This window comes from Rutidosis leptorrhynchoides, chromosome 4, assembly GCF_046630445.1.
Source record: "Rutidosis leptorrhynchoides isolate AG116_Rl617_1_P2 chromosome 4, CSIRO_AGI_Rlap_v1, whole genome shotgun sequence".
In the NCBI taxonomy this organism is placed as follows: Eukaryota; Viridiplantae; Streptophyta; class Magnoliopsida; order Asterales; family Asteraceae; genus Rutidosis; species Rutidosis leptorrhynchoides.
Genome location: NC_092336.1, coordinates 327,253,466 through 327,280,618, shown reverse-complemented (window position 1 = coordinate 327,280,618; position 27,153 = coordinate 327,253,466). Strand labels below are relative to the sequence as shown.

The 27,153-nt window shown below is 34.8% G+C and overlaps 1 protein-coding gene across 1 annotated transcript; it reads right to left on the bottom strand.

Moving 5' to 3' along the window:
- Positions 1 to 2,725: 2,725 nt before the first annotated feature.
- LOC139841713 (disease resistance protein RPV1-like) lies at positions 2,726 to 16,554 on the bottom strand. Its single transcript, XM_071831918.1, has 4 exons — positions 16,214 to 16,554; positions 15,920 to 16,094; positions 15,600 to 15,836; positions 2,726 to 2,863 (listed from the first exon to the last, which is right to left on the bottom strand). The coding sequence occupies exons 1-4, from the start codon at positions 16,552 to 16,554 to the stop codon at positions 2,726 to 2,728; spliced, it is 891 nt and encodes a 296-aa protein (XP_071688019.1).
- Between the last annotated feature and the right edge of the window lie 10,599 nt (positions 16,555 to 27,153).

The window sequence follows — 27,153 nt, the reverse complement described above, 5'->3', positions numbered from 1 at the left end:
ATCAAAGCCTTTTGTTAGAATTCTACTTCAGTTTTAAATATTTTGAATTTATCTAATGCTTCATCCTTAGTAGTAATAAATAAACATAGCAAAATCTAGAAGCATCTTCAATAAACGTCACAAAATATTTCTTGTTCCCTAAAGTAGGAGTAGCATGCAAATCGCATAATTCACTATGTATTAATTCCAAAATTTCAGTATCACGATGTACATTTTGAAATGGTTTCTTAGTGAGTTTTGTCAGCATACAAGTTTTACACTTTTCATTGTTTATATCAAAGGCGGGTATTAAACCATCTTTAGACATATCAATCATTCATTTAAAGTGTACATGTCCTAGTCTAGCATGCCAAAGAATAGAATTATTTATGCTAGTAGTAGACATACAAGCAATATCAACACTTACATGTTCAATGTTTAGTCTAAACATTTCATTACTCAAATAACCAAAACCAACAAATAAACCATGTTTAGATAAAACAAACTTGTCAGATTCAATAACTTGCTTGTAACCACAATTATTCAACATACTACTTGAAACCAAATTTTTTTCTAATTTGTGGTACATGCAGAACATTAAACAAAGAAACAATCTTTCCAGAACTAAAACTTAAATCCACATATCCATGTCCTTGAACAGAGGCTGTTGACTCATTTCCCATATGAAGAATTGATCCATCAGTCACCGACTCGTAAGTCTTGAACCAACATCTATCCTTGCATACATGAATAGTAGCTCCCGAGTCAACCCACCACACAACATCATCATCCTGCACAAAACAAATCTCAGATATATACGAAACATAATAATTCTCAATTGAATTATTAAATATATTGTGACCTTTCAGAGCTTAGTTGTTGGAACAATTGCCCGAACCATTTGTGCCAGATCCCTTAGCATTGTTAGTGCCAAAAATTACTTTGAAATCCCTCTTCAAGTGTCCAGATTTACCACACTTCCAAGAAGTCAATTTAGACTTCTTATTATGATCAACTTGGTTATTACCTTGATATTTACGCTTGCCCTTTTTGTCATTATTACCAGTGAACTTTTTATGTTCCACCATATTGACAGCAGACGTACCAGCAACTTCGTTGCTTTTTGGCTTGTCATTATCCTGCAACCCGAGGCTTTCCTCAATACACAGATGACTGCCCAATTCAACAAGAGTTAACTCCTCCTTCTTATGTTTCAAAGTATGTTTAAATTCTTTCCAAGAAGGAGGTAGTTTATCAATGATGCATGAGACTTGAATAGACTCATCCATGTTCATCTTATGTTGTGTGAATTGACCAAGTATAAGAATGAACTCATTGTATTGTTCTAGGACCGGTCTATAATCGACCATCTTGTAATTATTAAAATGACTCACCAAGAACTTTTTACTAGAAGCATCCTCAGACATATACTTAGTTTCCAACATGTCCATAGTTCTTTAGCAAAATTAACATTTTGATAAATATAATAAAGAGAATCAGCCATACCATTGAGGATTAAACATCTAGCGATATAGTCATCGTTCTCCCACTTGCTTCTTTGTCTAATTTGTTCAACAGTAGCCTCATCACCATGATCTTTAGGAATAGTAGAAGTCAGAACATATGAAATGCTCATGGTAGTGAGAAGAAAGTGCATCTTCTTTTGCCATCTCCTAAAATCAATTCCTTCAAACTTATCAAGTTTGAAGAAATTCGTCATCATGTGCTTTATCGTAGCCGCCATCAATTATATCAAGATAATTACTTTCGATTATTGGAGGTATTAAAAACTTTGGTGTAGGGTAAAATAATCGATGACCGGATATATCACTGAATCGTGGTATCACTTTCCGAAAGTAATTATTCGACCCTTATTGCCAGAGTTACATGAATATTACTTTGGGATAAGACAGAGATTATGTTCTAACTTTTGGCACAAAGTTAAAACCCGTTCACTAGAGAGTATTATATGTATTTCTTGTCTCTTTTCTCATGATCATTTCCTTCTTATATAAGCACCCAAAACATGGAATGCATTATGAGACTTAATGACCAATTAAATCTTCATAAAGCTCCTCCATAATGATCAACAAGCGGTTACATGACAATATATTAATGTCATTAAACTTATAAGTTACATCTTCATGGCATTAAAACCATAAGATGGTTACATGACTAATTCATTATGGCTTTAAACCACAATCCTTAATGACATTAATCCTTAATAGGTTACAAGACTAACTCATTATGGCATTGACGACATTTAACCACAATAGGTTACAAGACTAAGTCTTAGTTGTCATTATCCCACATTGAATAAATCTTAATGATATTAACCTACAAATAGGTTACAAGATTAATCACATTATTAATCTTAATCTTAATGTCATTAAATCCTAATTATGTAAATGTCAATAAAGTCAAGACATTTACGAAACCGCTTTTGGGTCCGGGAAGTCTTTCACTAGATGGGTGTACACTCCGTACCTCCTAACCCATTTCCAAGTGAAAGAACCAAGTCCCTCAATTACACTAAATTACTAACATGTAAAGACAGCCATCTTAAACCTTTAGGAAAGTGTTTATACGACCCACGGAGTGGTACATAATTGAGTTGGAGTAACCTAAGTTTATCCATCTTACTAAGTACGTTTGTTTTTATGTGACGCTTGTTACTATCCGAAGAACACAATATGAAAACCCAAGCAATTAAACACCAGATCTTTGAGAAGAAAATGCAAACTCGCTAAATAAGATGATGTGCTCCAAATTTTCCAAAAAGATCATCTCCAAAAATTTTCTCTGATGAACTACCTTGTCCATGTGATGCATCTTTCTCCATCATTTGCATGTCAAGAACAAGGCCTTGAATTTTACTAGTATCCTAAGAAGAAATTGTGCAAGTAAACATTAAAATAAAAAAGATATTATAAATACATTCATTTAGAGAATTATCATGAATAGTAACATAGTCAAAATTGAAGGCTTAATTTTGACTTCAACCCATTTTAGAATAGATATACAATAAAAGTTGTAATGTGTAGCTAACATGCAATGGTGGTTGATGTGACGACCCGAAAATTTCCGACCAAATTTAAACTAAATCTTTATATGATTTCGACAAGATGAGCAAAGTCAGTAATGTTGAGTTACAAAATTTTGAAACTGTTTTCATGGATTCATTTAACCATTGACTATTTCTGACGATTCATTTAACGACCCGTCAAAGTACACTTGACGACCATCGTTAACTTGGTCCCACAGCTTGATCATAACTCTAAATGAATTTAATAAATAACCTTGCATTCTTTATTTAAAAATAATTTCCTATAAAGTAAACCTACCAAAATATGTAAGTTTAGAAAAATCTTACATAAATACTTAACCAGAAGTTGACCAAAACAAGTCAACAACATCCACTATTAAATGTATCAAAATAGAATGCAAGTTAATGTTTAACAAAAGCTGCCATCATAAATATGCAGACTCTCTAAGCACAGCAGAAGCAATCAATCATGAACCTGAAAATAAAACATGCGAGTAACTGTCAACAAAAATATTGAGTGAATTATAGGTTTAATATTGCAAACAATATTTAATTTAAACCATAAAAATTTATGTTTGAAAACATAAAAACTCCTTTTTGAACCACAAAATTATATGCTAGAAAACATATAAAAATATTATTCCATTTTTCGTAAGCCACCTGGTAACCACTTAACCATTTATTTACCCTTGCCAAACACAATAAATAATATACACCGAACAAGTGTGTCTTCAACTAAATACGAAGTACTAAACATTCTGATTATAAATTGCTAGCGCGACTAGCTCGAAATGGGGTTGTCAAACCCGATAGATCTATCCATAGGATTCGCATTCACCAGTAGAAACCAGTGATTACAATTATCAGATTAGGGAATATTTTTGTTCTACTCACAATGAATAATTTAAACCAACTTCCACTTGTGTCCAATACGTAAAAATAAAATGCATGTATTCTCATCCCAAAAGATTTAAAATAGAAAAATGGGACTATAACTCACCTTAAAGCAAATGAAGTAACCACACAAAAATGCGAACAGCAAACGAAGTAAAGTGATCAGGAATGATCACAACGCTGACCTATAAATAAAGCAGGTCGATATAAATAACTAACTTAGGTCAAGTCTTAGTATGATAGCTATAGTACTTGTTGCAAATAAGCATAGAATAACACTCGGTATGTTTCGGTTTGATCAGGACAGCGTAAGGATACGTACTTTCTATTTTTAGAAAGTTTCTATTTTTAGCAGGTTTCCAATTTGGAAAGTTTCTATTTTTGAAAAGTTTCTATTTTAGGAAAGTTCCTATTTTAGGAAAGTTCCTATTTTAGGAAAGTTTCTATTTTTGAAAAGTTTCCATATTTAGAAAGTTGCTATTTATGGAAAGTTTATAACTTAGAAAAGTTTCCTTAATTAGAAAGTCAACAAAAGTCAACTGAAAGTCAAAGTCAACTCAAAAGTCAACCTTGGTCAAACATAGTCAACATTAATTTTTAAAGTATAAATTATATTAATAATATAAGTTATAATGTTACTTAAAGTCATATATGTATAATCATGTCATAACATAAGTTTTAATTAAATTAAATGAATTATTAAAGTTAACATAAATTTAAATGATACAATTAATATAACATAAGTATTTAATTAAGTAATTAAATATTAATCATAATATGAGTATTATTAATTAATAATGAATTTTAAATCATATCATATGTATTATTAATTAATAATGAATTATTAATCATATCATAAGTATTATTAATTAATAATGAATTATTAATCATATCATAAGTTTCTAATTATAATTATTAAATCATAAGTATTTGATAATTAAATTATAATTAAATAATAACTAAGTCTTATAATATTTAAATAATTAATTAATCCTTATTATAAGTCTTATTATAATAATCTCATAATATAAGTTTAATACTTACCATAAGTATTTTTCATTAATAATAAAAGTATTATTAATCATAAGTTTAATTAAAAGTTTAATTAAATCATAAGTAATTATTAAATGATATAATAAATATATATATATATATCATAAGTCTTAAATTAAATTAATTACTTTTTATATTATAAGTACTTTATTAATAATGAAATTCATTATTTATATCATAAGTCATAATTAATAACCATAAGTTTTAATTAAAAGTTCATCGGGTCATAACTTGAGCCCCGGGAATCAGTTTTCGGAGAGTCTTATATATATCTTCGCCTAACCAACCCACCCGACACATTAGTGTGCTCAAGAACATCCCAAGAACAGCAAACAAGTCGTGATGATCAGTCATTAAACAACTTGTAGCTTTAATCCGTTCAAAAACATGTTTTAGTCATACCGGGTGATCTGTGGCTCGGATTTCGATGACCTGAACATGAAAGTTCATCTCATCATCAATCCTAACACACTAGTACACCCTAAAGACTTCAAAAGTGGTCAAAAAGTCGGACCATACCTGATTCATTTCGTTTTCGCATTTTAATCTCAACAAAACACCATTTTAAGCATAACTAGAGCTCCGGGAATCGAAATGACATGAATCCGGAGTCTAAAATTAATGTATTGATGAGAAGAACTCATCTAAACACTTTAATTTCACTTTTATATCAGTTATATTCACAGAAAACAACAATCAGACCGCTGTCCCAAAACAATCAAACCGAAAACATGAATTAACGAGCATTTCTACGCATACAATCAACAATACAATAACATATAAGCATCATACTATCATTATAACATATAAAATCAGAAAAATAAATGAAAAATTGAAAAGCTAGGGTTAGGGTTTATACCCTAATCAATAATTGATTAGTATGAACGCGTAGAGATCGAAGAGATGAATCCGATTATGCTAAAAGCCCTTTGATCCAAGCTAAAACTGATGATGAAATGATGATGATTCTATTGTTGGGTGATGGCCAAAGAAAAGAAGAAAGGGAGAAAGATGAGAGAAAAAGATACTTGCTAGTTTTAGGTTTAGAAAAGAAATGAGGAATAAAAAATTGAAAATAAAAATAAAAATGGGGTATAGGGGTGTTTTGGACGAAATTTTTAGAGGGGTGGGTCCCACATGGCCCACTTGAGTGGAAGGAAGTCTTGTGGCCCGAATGTCCGAACGAAACCCGAAACGCGAAAACACGACTACGCGATTGAAAATCCAGAGAAATAACAAATACGCGACGAAAAACATATATAAACACTATATATATTCATATGACATTAAAAGATCATATTTAAAATAATTAGGACTTAAAAATCCCAAAAGCTCGACCGTTGGTTTGAAAACCGAAAAGATTCGCCGGATAAAAATTCGCGACATGTAGAAACGTATAACTTAAAATATGAATACAAATATTCATATAACACATAATAATTAATATATTATTACAAAAATAATAATATAGGTCGTAGAAATGACGTGGCACGAATAACAGTTAACGGTCGTTAAATGATTAGCGGTAAAAGATAATGGAAAAAGTAGGGTCGTTACAATTCACGAACAAATTGTTTGTAATAAAAATGTAATTAATATATATATATATATATATATATGTATATATATATATGTATATATATATATATGTATATATATATATGTATATATATATATATATATATATATATATATATATATGTAAGAATATTCACAAACAATTATGTATAAATAATTATGTAAATATGTGTATAAATATAAATATAAGGGCATATATTGTGATGACCCGGAAATTTCCGAACAAATTTAAACTTTAATCTTTATATATATCCGACACGATAAGCAAAATCTGTAATGTTGAGTCTCGAAAGTTTTGAAACTTTATTCATGTAAGCAAATACCCTTTGATCATGTCCAACGATTCACGAACAATTATGTGTAAATAAAAAAATATATACATATACATAGGTGTGATTATGGAATTGAGATTTAGTATATAAAACATTGAACAGATTAGGTCATTTAAAGTTGGATATTATGAAATGGCATGCATGCCTGTTAACTTTCGATGTAAAGGAAAGTTTATCTTTTAAAACGAATGCAATGTTAGTAAAATGTATCATTTAGAGGTCATGTACCTCGCGATGTAATCATATGTTATTGTATTCGTCCCTATGGATTGGGTCGGGTCGTCTCATGTGGTATCAGAGCGGTGGTCTTAGCGAACCAGGTCTGTATTAGTGTATCTAACTGATAAGTCGTTAGGATGCATTAGTGAGTCTGGACTTCGACCGTGTCTGCATGTCAAAAGTTTTGCTTATCATTTTAGTCGAAAATCATCTACCTACCATCCTTAGGAAATTACCTGATTATCATTCTATAGTCTAGACGCGTTTTCTTGCATTTATTGCATAATAGTGTATAGACGAAATCTTATCCTGGTATATCTGTTACTGTGAACTTTGAGTGACATTTTTCAAAGATTCCTCCGTAATTTATGGGATTTTGGTTATATATACATATGTAAATTATGTATTGAAGAATACCACATCTAACTCCTACAATCTATTCCATACAAAAAAATTCATTTCCCCGACTATACGAGATGGATTCCGCATCTAGTTCGAATTCCTCCGATTCTGACAGTTATGCCGACATGGATTTCCATTCGGGCTCCGAAGGCAGCGTCACTGGAATGGATCAACCAATCTCCCATCATCTATTCTGGATGAATTGGGGATGGGTACGTAATATACTAAATCACTGGAGACAAGAAGAAGGTGATCCATTCCATCCACCAAATTGCCCTCTTGGTGATGAACCTGAAGCACTTACCAGCGAACCTGTTCGAGAAACCATTTTTTCTCTCATTTCTAGAGTATCTCGTCACGATTACATAATATCCCATATTTCGGATCTTGTTCATTCGCTCACTCCAACCGCTAATCATCCCGGTGTACTAGCAGAAGTTAACGAGCTTCGCGCTCGGGTAGTGGCTTTGGAGAATATGGTGCGAAGGTTACAAACACCATCAGCAGCACCAGTAGCGTAACCAGTACCGCCAGTAACATCCACCTCGCAAGCCTCAATACTAAAAGCACCAGCAGCATCACCGGCATCAACATCAACCACCATTATTAACATCAACAGGATCATTACCACCACCAACAATCACATCCGCACCACACACCCCAATATCCCAATCTGTATATTGGATATCAACATCACACGCACCAAAGATACCAAGGAGTACCAACAACAACAAACGATGAAGTATTGATTCATAACTTCATCGGAGAAACATTCTGTGGTGATTATGTAATCTCTAAAGTTTTAGAGATTATCTATCTCAGCCTTAACCAAAAACTAGATGAGTGGACAGAGATGATAGGGAGAAGAATCGAAACCCTGACAAGAACAGTGCGTGGTTTACAAGCTAGACTTGTTTTATCAAACAACATCAGCGGTACGCATGGCCTCGCCAACACAGTCTGTGCTGTCAACATTAATAAAATCGTCAGCACCTCTAACATCACAAGCTTTGCCAGTTCAAGAATCACTGTGGAAACCATTACGAATCATACAACGCGTCTATTATATCAATGAGTTATGAATTATTAATTCATTATTACTTTTCCTTCTGAAGAATTTATATATACATATTATATATATATATATATATATGAATCTTGAAGTATGAATGCATCTTTCTGTACTAAGCTATTATGTATGAATTAAAAGAGGATAGATACTACTCGATTAATTTATATTACTAAAATGCTATGATGTACATTCTTCGATAACAACCCAACCAGCGTTAATTACAATCTCTGCTTCAATTCAATGAATTTCATTTCATAACGAACCAAGTGTATTATTTAAACATATGATTAATTTTACACTGTCATTATCAATATACTCGAAACTTTTCAAAGAACACCATTGGTATCATGCGAAGTTCGCAAGAATTCCATGAGCACCAATATCCTTCACCAAGGAATATCAATATGAATAAATAAGGAAGTATGATTCCATTAATCCTCCGCGAAGATTGTGAAATTTCTAATGATTTAGAGATTATCCAGTTCTAATTCAAGTCGAAAAAAAAACTCAAATGAGTTAAATATGTTATTAACTCATTAAATCCGTATTACACCTGAAGAAAATATACTCACATATATTTCATAAAGATTGTAATGAAAATTCTTGTTCAAAATATTATTTGTGAAATTTTTTTAACGGGTAGGTAAAACCCGAGAGATATATAAAATCACAATTAATATGTTACGTTCTTCAATTCTGATTCGACAATCATCAACTATACCAATATACATTCTTCTATAGAAATCAAACCAATCATAATCATTCGAATCTAATTACATATTCTGATCTTGGGAATTTCAGAATTCAACCCGAGATACAACCGAAATCATCACTCTTAGATCCTTACATTTTTTTTTCAAATTTATACTTTGACTTCAAAACCGTGATAGAACATCACTTTTAATCGTAACACTTAGAGAAATATGAAAATCATTCGGGATTCAGGACGATTCTATCATTTGGATATTGACTATGTCAATCTGCATTTAAAACCCTTCAAAATTTCAAAAGACACTTCAAATGATCAACAATCGAGATGATGATCCAACCACACGTTACCCAAAGTTTTGTACCTGAAAAACTCTCGAAACCAAAGTCTTAATCTAACATGTAACCGCGTTGAATCCTTTATCATTTATTAGCAAAAACAACATTTTGATTCCTTTTCAAAGTAGCCAATTTTGTCACAGCTTCAGCAAGTCAACTTCGACTTTTCAGTCGGACTAGTCTTATTTTAACCCCGATAGATACGTTGCCATTCGTCATTGTTACTGGGGAACCTTTTATATTCCATCATATTACTACCAGCGACTCTTCTGAACCCATCTCGGATTGAAAACCAGTGATTCAGATATTATAGCATTAAATGTAGAGGAAACATAAAAATGGTAGATGGTTTAAACTGCCAAAAGTTTGATGATAAAAGATAGTGATTTGGTAAAGCTCAGAAAAAGAAAGGATTTGGTACTGAAAAACGGATTGAGCAAAGTATGAAGGAAGCTGTGGACAAATCACAGAGACTAAATCTGCCTTCAAAGGATCCAAATGATTCAGTTTCTGCTAAAATCGTTAGCAAACACCTTACTTCTTATGCTAAACCTTCACAGACAGATATTCTTCATCATCATCATATCTTAAATATTATAAGATATCTTTGTATCTCCCATTATACATATTCTCCATATCTCTGGAAATATTTTCACAACTATTCTTATTTGAAATCATCTATCTCTCTGTAATATCTACAACATAAAAGAAACTGTGTTAGTTTCTAAATTCTGAAAAATTTAAATATGAATGTTTTTGAAGTAGTGTTGGGAACTGATGCATGAGTTAGTATAATGTAATGACACTTGATCAACGTCATTATATTACAGTAATTCATGTTGAGCTTCTAATGGACGTGATGATTCACAGAACATACCGTCATCATGCACCATTTACACGACTCTTACATTTAATCTAATCTCTAAACATATCAAGAAAATATTTCTTGATGATTCGGTCTTTTCCAAGGTATTCTGGTAATTTGACAAATCAATATCGTACCCTTTCAAATTCCTTCTTAGGATAATTACTATGTTCATTCTGAAATTCATACCTACGAATTCTGGACCATTACAAGAGTTATTTAATCGCAAGAAGAAGAAACGAAAGGACAAAGCTCCGAAATAGAAACTGGAGTATAAATCGCAGTAAATAGAAGAGAGCATTAACTATGAATGACAACGATTATAGAAGACAGAAGCAGGAACGTCGAGGCATAAGGGAAGATATAAAACCCAACAACCACCCAGAAATTATAAACCGTATATATCAATGCATATAGCAACGTAAAGACACGGGAGAACTAAAAACACTATAAACCCTAGGGTATAGTAGAAGTAAATAGATTCTTCCTGTGGCAGATTAAAAAAAGAATAACAGATATAAAAGTTAAGAGGATATCAAGAATCAGGATGGGATGGAGCATATTAATGAATAATTTAAAGTATGAATTGAGGAAAGAAGAATAGAAGAGGTGAGTCGTAAGGAAATGGAGAGGGTAGATTTATAGGAAAATATTCAACAAAGCAAATCGAAGCAGATTATCGCGTTTAACCAAAGAGGATCTGAATCTCCTTAATTACCGAAGAACCAAATCTTATTATCAAGATTTTCTTTAAATCCCTTAAATTCCGGAAATCAATCTTGACTACGACACCGGTTAAGTCAAACCTACTTTTATTCATTTTCACTCTTAAGTGATAGCTTCATTCGTACTCTTCACGAAAGCGAATAGTTTTATCCATATTAAACAATGTTGATAAAACCCTATTTATCAACTCATATTTGTCATAATAACATTCTTACTGTTAGCCATGACGACCTCTACCAAATTTTGGGACGAAATTTCTTTTAACGGGTAGGTACTGTGATGACCCGGAAATTTCCGAACAAATTTAAACTTTAATCTTTATATATATCCGACACGATAAGCAAAATCTGTAATGTTGAGTCTCGAAAGTTTTGAAACTTTATTCATGTAAGCAAATACCCTTTGATCATGTCCAACGATTCACGAACAATTATGTGTAAATAAAAAAATATATACATATACATAGGTGTGATTATGGAATTGAGATTTAGTATATAAAACATTGAACAGATTAGGTCATTTAAAGTTGGATATTATGAAATGGCATGCATGCCTGTTAACTTTCGATGTAAAGGAAAGTTTATCTTTTAAAACGAATGCAATGTTAGTAAAATGTATCATTTAGAGGTCATGTACCTCGCGATGTAATCATATGTTATTGTATTCGTCCCTATGGATTGGGTCGGGTCGTCTCATATATAAAATTTTAAATTAACAAAGACATTTTAAATAATTGAAATTAAAAATATAAAAATAATATACAAGATAACTAAGTGGTTATTAAATTAAAACTATATATAATTTCTATAGATAATCTTTAAGTATGGTGGAATATATATAAAAGATACGAATACTATATGTACATATTATCTAATAATTAAATATTACCTATTTAATGTTAATGTATTAAACTACAAGTTAAAATGTAGTTATTATATTAAAAATATTATTAGTTCATTTATTATTAATATTGATATCAGGAGTATTAATATTATTCATTTAATATATAAATATGAAATTTGATATGTATAAATTGTTATATTATAATTATTATTAATATTATTATTATCATCTAATAATATTAATATTATTAAAATTAGTATTTTTATTAGTATTATTAATAATGTTAGTATTATCATTATTATTAAATATCATTATTATTAGTATTAGTATTATTTTGGTGTTATTATTTTTGTTACTTCTAATATTATTATTATTAGTATTAGTATTTTTATTAGTTTTAATATTATTAACAATATTAATATATTTATATTTGTTTATTAATTAGATGGATTAAATGATAAAAGTTATAACAGATACATAGGATCCAGTTTTCTTTCACAATCAAATTATATATTTTTTTCTCTCTTTTTCTGTATTTATGCTGCACCCGTGAGTATATGTCGAGACCCACTTTCATCATATAACCGAGCTTAGTGAATTCCTCTAATATCATTATCATTTATCTTTCACAATCACAGCAGTTGAAGAATTAAATAGAAATACATATTACAACAGCTCGATATCTCTGTTCTTCCATTTTTTTTTTCCAAAACTCGAATACGAATTCATTTGAAAAATCTGGAATTGCAGTTTTGTTAGGAATCATTCGCTCAAACTATCTGTAAGTTTTCACCTTCCAATTCTTTGAATTGAGTTCCAATTTTAAAGTCAAAAATTTGGTTTTTAAAAGTCAACAAATGTTCCTTAATCAAATTCGTGATATATGTTATGAATCCAGTAAAATTGACAGTTTATAAGGTTTTTAGGAGTGATTTAAAGCACAATTTGTGTTGAAAGTTTCGTCCAAAACGCTCTCGTTTGTACAATCAATTTTATTTTTTTAATTTATTTTTTCATCAGTGACGAACAGAATATGGATTCTTCATTTTTTTTATTACTTTTGTTTTTCTTATTAATCAAGAACTCAAATATATGTATATATTTTACTGATTGATTATAAGTCTTGAACAAAAATTAAATTCGCCATTTTGATAATTTAACCATTCTAATCGATTTGTTTAACGGGGAAGAAGATGAATTATGGAAATAAAAACAATACGGGTTATATTAAAACATGTGGGATTAATTCCAGGAAAGTAGAAATCGAGGAATGGTTAAGGGATGGTGTCGGGTTTCGAGAGGTCGGGGGTTCGAGTCCCTGGAGTGGTTGTATTCTTTTTAGGCCGATTTTCTTGAGGTAGTCTCATCTTTTTATTTTTATTATTATTATTATTATTATTATTATTATTATTATTATTATTATTATTATTATTATTATTATTTATATTATTATTATTTATATTAATTATTATTATTATTTACTATCATTACTTTAGTTGTTATTATTAATTATAGGATTATTGTTATTATTAGTGTAAATTATGATATTATTACTATTATTACTAGTTTTATCAATTAAAATTTTTAGTATTATCATGACTAACATTATTATTATTGTAGTTATCATCATTAATATGATTATGAACATGTTAACAACATTCATGTTACGAAATTTATAATAAAAGCGATATGATAAAAATTAAGGAAAATGGTTATAATTAAATGAATACAAGTACAATTATGAAAATGATTATGAATTTAAGTTATAAAATATGTAGTCATAAGTAAGTATTAGTATTATTATTAGTGGTATTATTATCATTTTAGTTATTAAGATAAATATTAGTGTTATTATTATTATTAGTAAATCATTATTATTATCAAAACTATTTTTTTTAAACAAATAAGTATTCTGTGCATAAAATATACTTATTACATATATTCTAATTATATTAATATTTTACATAACTATATATATAAAACCTATTAATATTATTTATATAAATACTTACATATAACAAACTATTGATTTTTAAATATAACACTAAACAAGTAAATATATAAATATGGAAACATTAAAATAACTATATAGATTTTAATCATTTTAAAACATATATATAAAATAAATATATATAACATATAATTTATTAATATAAAAATTATATCATTAATAAAAATATATATAAATTTGTTCGATTACGATTATATGTTTTAATATAAATATGAATAATATAGGTTCGTGAATCCAAGGCCAACCCTGCATTGTTCAATATCGTCATATGTATTTTTACTACAAAATACAATACTGTGAGTTTCATTTGCCTTTTTTACCCTTTATATTTTTCGGCTGAGAATACATGCGAAATTTTTATAAATGTTTTACGAAATAGACACAAGTAATCGAAACTACATTATATGGTTGAATGATCGAAGCCGAATATGCCCCTTTTGCTTGGTAGCCTAAGAATTAGTAAACCGATCTACTAATTGACGCGAATCCTAAAGATAGATCTATTGGGCCTAACAAACCCCATCCAAAGTACCGGATGATTTAGTACTTCGATTTATCATGTCCGATGAGAGTCCCGGAATGATGGGGATATTCTATATGCATCCTGTTAAGGTCGGTTACCAGGTGTTCACCATATGAATGAATTTTAATTCGCGAGTTACGCGTGACAATATATGAAATCTTGTGGTCTATTAAAATGATGAAAATGAATGATTATGATAAACTAATGAACTCACCAACCTTTTGGTTGACACTTGAAAGCATGTTTATTCTCAGGTATGAAAGAAATCTTCCGCTATGCATTTGCTCATATTAGAGATATTACTTGGAGTCATTCATGAAATATTTCAAAAGATGTCGCATTCGAGTCATTGAGTTCATCAAGATTATTATTAAGTTAATTATAGTTGGATATATTATGAAATGGTATGCATGCCGTCAACTTTCGATGTAATGAAAGTTTGTCTTTTAAAACGAATGCAATGTTTGTAAAATGTATCATATAAAGGTCAAGTACCTCGCGATGTAACCAAATGTAATGTATTCGTCTAGATGGATTAGGACGGGTCGTTAGAGTTGAATGGTTTGGTTGCCGAATTTAGAAGCCACTGATCGTGGGTTCGAACTAAATGTTGCGTTTAGTTTTTTTTATTTTTTTTTTAAAACACGATTTTCACTAGATATCTAATATTATTTGTAAATATCAAATACAAGTGAATGGTAGGTTGGTTGGCTGGTTATGTGTTTTTTTTTAATTTAAAAACTAATTTATTTATTTAAATTATTCGGAGTAAAGAAGTAATGTCGTACTTAAAACACCAAAACATCCATGGATGAATGTTTAGACACCTTACATGTGTACTAGATAGTCTTAGGTTCGAGTCATGGGAGCTATTTTTCAAATTATTATTTTTTTCCTTTACAAAAATCGACAAGCTCTTACGTGGTGAACCGCACTTCGACCGCAGCGAAGCGCAGTTAACCCAAAAACTTGTTTAATAATCAAATAAATATTGCATCTCTTCAAATACCTTTTCTTGTTTCAAAACATTGTATGACTCATCTTGACGCCATATTCGGCTACGTTTCCATGGCTTCCCTGGTGATTCTTGATAGACTAAATATCTCCCAATATCTTGGACCAGTTGGTGCATCACCAACCCATTTCTCGGTCCAACCACAATTAAGCATCTATTGATAAGCTTTCTGAATCCACTTATTGTCCGAACACCACACTCCTTTAGTACTGTTTCAGTGATGTCCTTATCCTTTCCAACAAAAGAACAAGCAATGTGCTTAAAAAATTCTTTGTCATTTCTAATGGCAAAGAGTCGATGCTTATTTTAAGGACCTTTTGTATGGTGGGATTAACTTCGTTCTCCAACAATTCTACGGTATCCTCCCAAAATACTACATCTTCATTGCATAAGGAACTCCCCAAAACTTTAAGAGCCAAAGGATGTCCTCTGCAATGTTTCACAACCTTCATTGGCACTTCTTTGTATCCATCCTCGGGTTCAATACATCTAAAGGCATTCAAACTTAGAAGTTGCAGGGAATCATACTCGTGTAATCCTTCAAGCAAGTGTTTCGTGTGCTTGGTAAAACATTCATGCGAAACAAACCACACTTTTCTGTCAAAGACCCATCTTTGGTTGTTATTATAATTTTACTTCCAGGATGAAATCCTTTTGAACCAATCAGCACATACAACTGCTCGAAACTATCAACACCATCAAGAATAATAAATGTTTGATTACTTCGCAGTGCTTTCTCGATCTTGGCGGTGCACACATTAACATTATTTAAGTTCTGTAAATTACCCTTTTGAATGTCTTCAAGTAACTGCTTTTGTAGATCAAGCAATGAACTTACTTTTGGCATACATCTCCTTTCTATATCTTCAATAAAACTGCTTCTTAGAAAATCACAGTGATTCATTTGATAGATGTAGTTGGCCAGAGATGTCTTTCCAATACCACCCATTCCCCAGATGATTAAAATATCAGCTGTGTGTGAGGAACCATCTCTTAGCCATGAAGTGATGGTATTAACTGACGATCACATCCCAATTAGGTGTGGTATTTTACTTTGCAACTGCTGATCTAATCTACTGCATACGTCCCTAACAATTTCTTCAATAAATCTTGTCTCTAGCCTGAACATAATTGAAATAGTGGCATCAACACACTATAAGATATTAATCGTATGTATTTTTATTAAAATAAAACCCGGGAGATTACAAGACAATTGATCAAATCAAAATCGTTAAGTGTAATTAGATTTCAGGTTTGAGTGCTTAATTTGGGGAAAAGAGTAGGTTGATTGTTTTAACTCCAATAATTGTGCAAACCCCGATTTGGAAAATGGATTTCAAGGGCGTAAAATAATCAATTGAATTAACCTTATTCGATCAGAATCGAATAAGTTAATATCTTAGCATGGATTAACTCGGATGGTGATCGGTGCACCGATCGGAATTAAATTAACAACTGGAGTGACGTTGTCGCCATTGATTTTGGAAGAGTAACGTTTATGCATCCAGTATTGTCTAAATGAAGGATTTCACTTGTGTATTTATAGATGTTATGGAGGGAATGATGACGTGGCACATGTCCCTTCCATGGTTGTAATAAACTTTGTCAATCTCGAGGGGTGATGTGGCACCTGTCCCTTTCATGGGGAATAACAGATCCTAACGGACTTCCCTAGATTTGCGGGCTGACGTGGCATGCAACTTTCTTACATGCTTGTTCCGTTAACAAGTGGTCATTCCGGGACAGAGTGCCTGCTCCGGGGTAATGCATTTTCTTCCGGGACAACGTGCTTGTCCCGGGAGAATGTCTTCATGTCGGTTTGGAATGCCGAGAAGGCAGTGTCGGCGGGTTGATTCCGGTTAAGGCATCACGGTTCTCTCAGTCTAGCCGGGTAGGTTTCGTCATGCACTTGTTCCAAGTGTTTCTTCTCGGTCGTGATTATGATGACTGTTTTTGCGGTGCCTAGTTGTGATTATCCTGACCGCCTACATGGTGCCGGTTGTGTGTGTCATCCAAGTTCTTGGTCCTGCCATTTGTCTGTCATGGTAGGATAACCGGGAAGACGTCAGACGGATGTCGGGAAAGGAGTCGGCAACCCGGGATGCGTAGTACCGGGTAAGATTTTGCCGAGATGCTTGCCTATTTTGAGACGGATCATTATGCGTATCATTAAGTCCCCCCAGTTTGGTAAGGTCGGCTGGGACAGTTGAGTTTCCAAACTTAAATTATTATGACCCGTTCACGTGATTCGACGTGCAATAAATGCGCGTTGCATGCTGTCTTAATCATAGTACTTCTCGTGTTCCAACGCACCTTTTTTGAGTTGAGTGGGTCCCGTGCGGGACTTTTTCCTATATAAAGGAGCGTTTCTCTTCATTTTATTCTTCCCACCTTCGATAATACTTGCTATTTTAAATTACATAGAAACGATTTTCTTGTCTTTTGTGCTTTGTATCTTCATCTTTTTTCTTTTAGTATGGCCCCCAGACCTAACATTCTTCATGATGTGTTACGTGCACCCAGCAGCGTTGACGAAGCGTATCTCTATAGGATTTGTCACATATGCCCTCAGTTGCGAGGTTTGGAGTTGATCATTCCAAGGTCACATCAGCGTGCCTGTGGTCCCCCCAATCATTGTGCCATCTATTTGAGACAGTTCGAGGTTTCAAATTTGAGGTATCCCTTCACCCGCTTTTTCACGAAGGTTTTAAATTTCTATAACCTTAGCGTTGCTCGCTTACATCTGAATGGGGTTCACGCGATCGTGTTGTTCGAGATGTATTTCAATGGTTTAGGCATGAGCCTAAGCTTAAATATTTTCAGGAACATTTTTCGGCTATTGTCCTATCGTAAGGGGTGGTACACGTTTACTAACGAAATTGATTTTCTGGAGGAGGCACCGGCGATTGCAGACAATTGGGTGCAATCGTTTGTTTTTGCCAAGTGTTCTGACTTTCCATTGAAGAACGAACAATTCTATCTATTTAGGTCTGTTACTGTTTAGCCGCCAAGGCAGCTCTCTGAACTAGGCGAATCGATGGTAGACCAATTGAGGGGCCTGAGGATTCCGCAACGGTCTTATGAGGAGCAGGTGCTGGTAATGGCTAATGTTAGCAACAACTGGACTCATGCTGATAGAATCCCTGTTGCCCGAAAAGGCAGGAGAGGTAGCTTACCGTTTGATGCTTTCCGTCTTTTTAATGTTACCGTGATTTATAGGATGATAATTTGTAATCTGCGTAGAGTTGACCGTGCCGGAAGTTCTGAGGGCGTCAAGCCTGGATGGCATGGTCTTTATCGATAAACTGGTTGAAGGGACCGCACCGGCTTCCTCTAGCTGTAACATCCCGCCTTTTTCCATTTACTTTTCCGTTATACTAATATAAAGTCCGTTATATGTTTATAACATCTCCCGTTGATACGCGTTTTAAATTATCTCGTTTAGGTAATTCCCGCACCCGAACGAAAGTTGAGGGACTAAACTTGACAAGGGATCAAACCCTTGACTAGGTCAAAGGGTCAAACCCCTTTCACCCATTCATTTCCACCTCCATCTCTCTCTCTTTCTCTCTAGCAAGAACACACATTCAAAACCAAATTCATTCAATCATCATCTAAATTCGATCTAGGAGGCTTACAACAAAATAAACTACATATTTGTGATCCTCTCTTCATCCTCTTCATTTTGGTACCAACTTCATCTCATTTGGGTAACTTTCTAAAATCACTAGATTTTGTGTTCTTGATGTTTTTAACTTATAAAAGTGTTAATTAGTGTCTATGGCTCAAGTCTAACACGAATATATGATTTATATGCTCGATCTCGTTGTTTTAGTGTAACTAGCATGAACTTGAATTTTGGTGTGTTGTTCTTGAATTTTGGATGATCATATGTTGTTAGATGTTAAAAGTTGATGTTTTAATTGTGTTACTAGCATCACTAGCTTCAATTTGATGTGTAGGTTGCCTTAGAAAACTTCATGAACTTGATTAGTGATTTTGGTGAATTTGGGTTAGGGTTTGATGAACTTGAAATGGACTTTTGATGCATTGAATGCCATGGATTATTATTGGTAAGTGTTTAGTTGGATTGTATGCTTGATTACCTTCGAAACGGCATATCATTCATGTAAATTGGTTGCCCGAATCATTGAATTGCATTTATGAACTTGTATGCAGTTAATGTTAAGCATTAGATGCGGTTTTGGTTGTTGTAATAGGTAGATTGATTGATGAAATGTGTTTAGTTGTTTTCCTCGTCAAATTACCTTCCCAACGGTATAAGATACTTGTCTTGATTGTTTGCGGATCATAAATGGTGATTGTTTGAAGTTAGGTTCGTGCATAAAACTTAAAAACTGCCAGAATTCTCTGCACAGGTACCCGCGCGGCGCGCCATATACCCGCGCGGCGCGCCGTTTGGGTCTGTCCAACTTGGTCAATTTTCGAATAATGTTTGCTATGCTACGCACCTCCGATTCACATGTAACCTGTCCTAGCATGTTCATACATGATTAAAAACCTCAGAAAAATAGTTCGGGACACGACCCGAACGTGTTGACTTTTTCGTTGACTTTGACCGACCAAAGTTTGACTTTTTGTCAAACTTAACCAAATGATTTTGCAACCTTCCTAACTTGTTTATATACTTGTATCTTGCATGAAAATTGATAATTTGATTTCACATGCTAAATAATCGAGTCGTAACGAGCCATAGGACTAATTGAACATCTTTGACCTATCGTGTTTACCGTTATTGATACGACCTATTTGTTTAGGTTAAGACTAGCATTGTTCTTTGCACACGTTTACTTGTCGAAGTACTTTACTACTCGTGCACTCAAGGTGAGATCATAGTCCCACTTTTACTCTTTTTGAACTTACATTTGGGATGAGAAAACATAAACATTTCTTTTACTAAGTGAACACAAGTACAGGAAAACAAACATTCTACATACGAGTTTAGAACAAAATCCTCAATTCGATTATCATTAGTTACACTTGCCGGGTGTAAGCGAGAACTTATGTTATATGGCCATATGGGTTGACAACCCTCATCTTTGACGGTTCGCTACCGTCTACGGATGAAATATATTTTCGAGAATCAGTGTTTGTTCTAGCACTAAGTGATGGGGTATACAATGGAAGGAATGTTAAGCTTTGATAATTGGGTGCTCGTGAAACAAACTTTTGGAATGTATTACTATTATTTCATTGATGCAAATCTTGTGGTTCACTTGTACTTACTTACTTAAACCTATGATTTCACCAACGTTTTCGTTGACAGATTTCTATGTTTTTCTCAGGTCCTTGAACGATACATGATACATGCTTCCGCTCATTATTTGATACTTGCATTGGATGTCGAGTATATGTGCATTTCATGGAGCGTCTTTTGACTTTACTTTAAACCGTGTCGCCTAGATTTCATTCGTATTATAACGTTGTAACTTAACTATTGGTTGAACAATTCTTGTAAACTTTGGGAACAATCTTTATTTTGAAATGAAGGCGACATATTTTGGTCAAACTTTGTCTTAAAGACTTATGACCACGTAACGGGACCTAAGTAGACGGCGCCGTCAAACATGATTTGGTCGGGTCGCTACAGATGGTATCAGAGCGTTGGTTGTAGGGATTTAGAGTTCATTAGTGTCAACCCCGAGTCATAGGGTACATTGGTGAGTCTAGACTACAACCGGCATATAGACTTGAAGTAGGAATTACTTGACTACTTGTGCATTTATACTCGAACGCTTCTACTCATATCTACTCTTAGTTCATCTTAATCTCACGTTGTTTAATTTGATTGACACGCCACCTTGACTATATGAAATGATGTCGAATGCACATATGAATCAGGGTAATATAATTTCCGGGATTATATTACGGTGACTCATATGAACGTTCCGACATTATGACATAAAGAATTTAAGGCGAGTCGAGGAAAAACTTCTCTTTATCTTTATTCTATATCACGGTTAGTATTATTGAGAATACTAATCAATGATATTCTTGTGTCTTGAAGGAACAATGGCTCCTCGTCGTGTACGCCGCAATGAAACTCCCGAACAAGCTCTCGAACGGATGATAGCTACCGCCGTAGATGCGGCCATGGCCGGTCACTCATCCAACAACAATAATAATAACAACCACAACAACAACAACAACAACAACAATGGAGCCGGAAACTCAAACGAGGGATGCTCCTATAAAGCTTTCATGGGGTGCAAACCTCACACTTTTGATGGAACCGGGGGACCGGTCGTGCTCACCCGATGGTTTGAGCAAACGGAAGCCGTCTTTAGCATAAGCGGTTGTCGGGACCAAGACAAGGTCAAATACTCCACTCACACTTTCTCCGGAATTGCTCTAACATGGTGGAACACCTATGTTCAATCGGTGGGTACCGATGAAGCTCATGCCCTCTCTTGGGCCGATCTAAAGGAAAAGATGATTGTTGAGTATTTTCCGCGTGAAGAAACCCGAAAGCTTGAGGAAGAACTAAGAGCTTTGAAAGCGGTCGGAAACGATCTTAAAGCTTATAATCAACGCTTCGCCGAACTATCCTTGATGTGTCCTAATCTTGTTAACCCCGAATCTCAAAGGATTGAGCTCTACATGCTCGGTCTTCCAAAAAGCATCAAACAAGGGGTGATGTCATCCAAACCCACTACTCATCAAGCCGCTATGAACATGGCTCGCCAACTAATTGAAACGGTTGACGAAATCGTAGTTCCGGCACCTAAGGCCGAGGATAAATCGGGCGGCAACAAAAGAAAGTGGGAACCCTCCCAATCAAGCAACAACAACTTTGCCAAGAAATCTTTCACTTTCGACGGCAAGAAGGGTTATGCTGGGAATCTACCTTTTTGCAACAAATGCAACAAACATCACTTTGGCGAATGTAGTAAGCTAATTTGCCATCGGTGCCAAGGAATTGGTCATAAGGCCAACGATTGTAAAAGTGCCACTCCCGTCGCTCGAAAGTGGCCCAATGCACCAAAGACGGGCACTTGTTACGAATGTGGCCAAACGGGTCATTATAGAAATGAATGCCCAAAGAAGAAAGATAACCCCAACACGCGCGGCCGAGCTTTTAACATCAACACCGAGGAAGCCCGGGATGACACTGAACTAGTCACGGGTACGTTTCTCCTCAACAATTCTTATGTCTCTTGCTTATTCAATTCAGGTGCCGATAAATGCTTTGTATCCAAGACTTTGACTCATTCTTTTAGCACTCCACCTCTTCCATTAGATACCCCTTATACCATTGAAGTGGCTAACGGGAAACTATTAAGTGCCGACACATATTACCGGGGGTGTGCGTTAAACATTTTGGGTAAGGAATTTGAAATTGACTTGATACCCATGGAACTAGGAAGCTTTGATGTAATAATCGGTATGAATTGGTTAGTCAAAACGAAATCTCACATCCTTTGTGATCTTAACGCAATCCGAATTCCTATCGAGAATGGTGAACCTTTGATTGTTTATGGCGATAAGAGTTGCACCAGACTCAATCTCGTTTCGTGCCTTAAAGTTAGAAAACTACTCCGTAAGGGTTGTTTTGCGATCCTTGCCCACGTTAAGAAAGTCGAGTCTGATGAGAAGCATATCGATGATGTGCCAATTGTTAGTGGCTTTTCCGATGTATTTCCCGACGAATTGCCGGGTCTTCCACCTCATCGACCGGTTGAATTCCAAATCGATCTTATTCCGGGGGCCGCACCCGTAGCACGTGCACCATATAGACTCGCCCCATCCGAAATGCAAGAATTGCAAAGTCAAATCCAAGAACTACTTGATCGTGGTTTTATCCAACCTAGCCATTCACCTTGGGGCGCTCCGATTTTGTTTGTTAAAAAGAAAGACGGATCCCTACGAATGTGCATTGATTATCGTGAACTAAATAAATTGACGGTTAAGAACCGATATCCTCTTCCTCGCATCGATGACCTCTTTGATCAACTACAAGGGTCTTGTGTATATTCGAAAATCGATCTCCGCTCGGGTTATCATCAATTAAGGGTTAAGGGGGAAGATGTCTCCAAAACCGCTTTCCGGACTCGCTATGGTAGTTATGAATTCCTCGTCATGCCATTTGGTCTCACTAACGCACCGGCGGTGTTCATGGATCTTATGAACCGCGTGTGCAAACCGTATCTCGATAAATTCGTTATTGTGTTCATCGATGATATATTGATCTATTCTAAAAATGAAGAAGAGCACGAACAACATCTCCGACTTGTGCTTGAACTCTTGAGACAAGAACGACTTTATGCCAAATTCTCCAAGTGTGAATTTTGGTTGAAGGAAGTTCAATTTCTTGGTCATGTTGTAAGTGATCAAGGCATTAAAGTCGATCCCACAAAGATCGAAGCCATTAGTAAATGGGAGACTCCTACTACTCCTACTCACATTCGTCAATTTTTGGGTCTCGCCGGGTACTATCGTAGATTCATCGAAAATTTCTCTTTGGTTGCACGTCCTCTGACCGCATTGACTCACAAGGGAAAGAAATTCATTTGGGCGACCGAACACGAATCCGCATTCCAAATCTTGAAAACGAAGCTAACCACCGCTCCTATCTTGTCACTTCCCGAAGGCAATGATGACTTTGTTGTATATTGCGATGCCTCAAAACATGGTTTTGGGTGTGTATTGATGCAACGAACGAAAGTCATTGCTTATGCTTCTCGACAACTCAAAATTCATGAACGAAACTATACGACACATGATCTCGAACTCGGAGCCGTTGTCTTTGCACTTAAAATGTGGAGAGACTATCTTTATGGAACCAAGAGTACTATCTTCACCAATCACAAAAGCCTTCAACACATTTTTGATCAAAAGCAACTAAACATGAGACAACGAAGGTGGATTGAAACCTTAAACGATTACGATTGCGAGCTTCGTTACCATCCCGGGAAGGCAAATGTAGTAGCCGATGCCTTAAGTCGAAAAGAAAGAGCGGTGCCTCTCCGTGTCCGAGCTTTAAACATCACCATTCACACCAACCTTAATAGCCAAATTCGGGTAGCCCAAGATGAGGCTCTCAAGGATGAAAACATCTCTCTCGAACACTTGAACGTCCTCACCTCTCGATTCGAAGTTAAAGAAACCGGACTCTGATATTTCGCCGGAAGAATTTGGGTGCCTAGTTATGGGGATCTACGAAGCCTTATTTTAGATGAAGCCCATAAGTCACGATACTCGATTCACCCCGGTGCCAATAAGATGTACCACGACCTTAAACAACTATATTGGTGGCCGAACATCAAAAGGGACGTAGCTACTTATGTTTCCAAGTGTTTGACATGTTCCAAAGTCAAAGCCGAACACCAAAGACCGTCCGGACTACTTCAACAACCCGAGATCCCGCAATGGAAGTGGGAAAGGATAACGATGGATTTTATCACCAAGCTACCAAAAACGACGGGCGGTTATGATACCATTTGGGTTATTGTTGACCGTCTCACCAAATCCGCACACTTCCTTGCCATGAAAGAAACGGACAAAATGGAGAAACTTGCACAACTTTACATTAAGGAGATTGTAGCCCGACACGGTGTACCTTTATCGATTATCTCCGACCGAGATGGCCGTTTCGTTTCTAGATTTTGGCGTACATTGCAAGAAGCGTTGGGAACGCGTTTAGACATGAGCACCGCATATCATCCTCAAACCGATGGACAAAGCGAACGTACAATTCAAACCTTAGAGGACATGTTACGAGCTTGCGTGGTTGATTTCGGAAAAGCTTGGGACAAGCACTTACCTCTCGCCGAGTTCTCTTACAACAATAGTTATCACGCGAGTATTAAAGCCGCACCTTTTGAAGCGCTATATGGCCGCAAATGTCGTTCACCTCTTTGTTGGGCCGAGGTAGGCGACGTGCAAATCACCGGACCCGAACTCATTCACGAAACCACCGAGAAAATCATTCAAATCCGAGATAGGCTTAGGACGGCCCGAAGTCGTCAAAAGAGCTATACCGACAAACGACGCAACGATCTTGAATTTCAAGTCGGTGACCGAGTAATGTTAAAAGTCGCACCTTGGAAGGGTGTAATCTGTTTTGGGAAACGCGGGAAGCTAAATCCGCGGTATATTGGTCCTTTCGAAATCTTGGAGCGTATTGGAACCGTTGCTTATCGTTTAGATCTTCCGCCTCAATTGAACTCCGTTCATCCTACCTTCCATGTATCTAACTTGAAAGAGTGTCTTGCCGAACCCGATATCGTCATCCCTCTCGAAGAACTTACTATTGATGACAAACTTCATTTTGTGGAGGAACCGGTTGAAATTGTGGACACCTCCGTCAAGACATTGAAACAAAGCCGAATTCCGATTGTCAACGTTCGTTGGAATGCCAAAAGAGGACCCGAGTTTACTTGGGAAAGACAAGATCAAATGCAAAGGAAGTATCCTCATCTATTCGTGAATTCGGAAACGCAAGATCTCGAGGAAGAAACAACGACTACTACGCCTACTTAAATTTCGGGACGAAATTTCTTTTAAGGAGTAGGTAATGTAACATCCCGCCTTTTTCCATTTACTTTTCCGTTATACTAATCTAAAGTCCGTTATATGTTTATAACATCTCCCGTTGATACGCGTTTTAAATTATCTCGTTTAGGTAATTCCCGCACCCGAACGAAAGTTGAGGGACTAAACTTGACAAGGGATCAAACCCTTGACTAGGTCAAAGGGTCAAACCCCTTTCACCCATTCATTTCCACCTCCATCTCTCTCTCTTTCTCTCTAGCAAGAACACACATTCAAAACCAAATTCATTCAATCATCATCTAAATTCGATCTAGGAGGCTTACAACAAAATAAACTACATATTTGTGATCCTCTCTTCATCCTCTTCATTTTGGTACCAACTTCATCTCATTTGGGTAACTTTCTAAAATCACTAGATTTTGTGTTCTTGATGTTTTTAACTTATAAAAGTGTTAATTAGTGTCTATGGCTCAAGTCTAACACGAATATATGATTTATATGCTCGATCTCGTTGTTTTAGTGTAACTAGCATGAACTTGAATTTTGGTGTGTTGTTCTTGAATTTTGGATGATCATATGTTGTTAGATGTTAAAAGTTGATGTTTTAATTGTGTTACTAGCATCACTAGCTTCAATTTGATGTGTAGGTTGCCTTAGAAAACTTCATGAACTTGATTAGTGATTTTGGTGAATTTGGGTTAGGGTTTGATGAACTTGAAATGGACTTTTGATGCATTGAATGCCATGGATTATTATTGGTAAGTGTTTAGTTGGATTGTATGCTTGATTACCTTCGAAACGGCATATCATTCATGTAAATTGGTTGCCCGAATCATTGAATTGCATTTATGAACTTGTATGCGGTTAATGTTAAGCATTAGATGCGGTTTTGGTTGTTGTAATAGGTAGATTGATTGATGAAATGTGTTTAGTTGTTTTCCTCGTCAAATTACCTTCCCAACGGTATAAGATACTTGTCTTGATTGTTTGCGGATCATAAATGGTGATTGTTTGAAGTTAGGTTCGTGCATAA

Bases quoted from the DNA above. Each gene is read 5' to 3' on its own strand.
- LOC139841713 (XM_071831918.1), bottom strand. From the start codon at position 16,554: ATGGGTGGTATTGGAAAGACATCTCTGGCCAACTACATCTATCAAATG. The intron at 16,095-16,213 runs GTCTTTGACAGA...GAATGCCTTTAG, and splicing joins ATAATAACAACCAAAGATGG to ATGTATTGAACCCGAGGATG. The intron at 15,837-15,919 runs GTCCTTAAAATA...TTTGTTGGAAAG, and splicing joins TTAATCCCACCATACAAAAG to GATAAGGACATCACTGAAAC.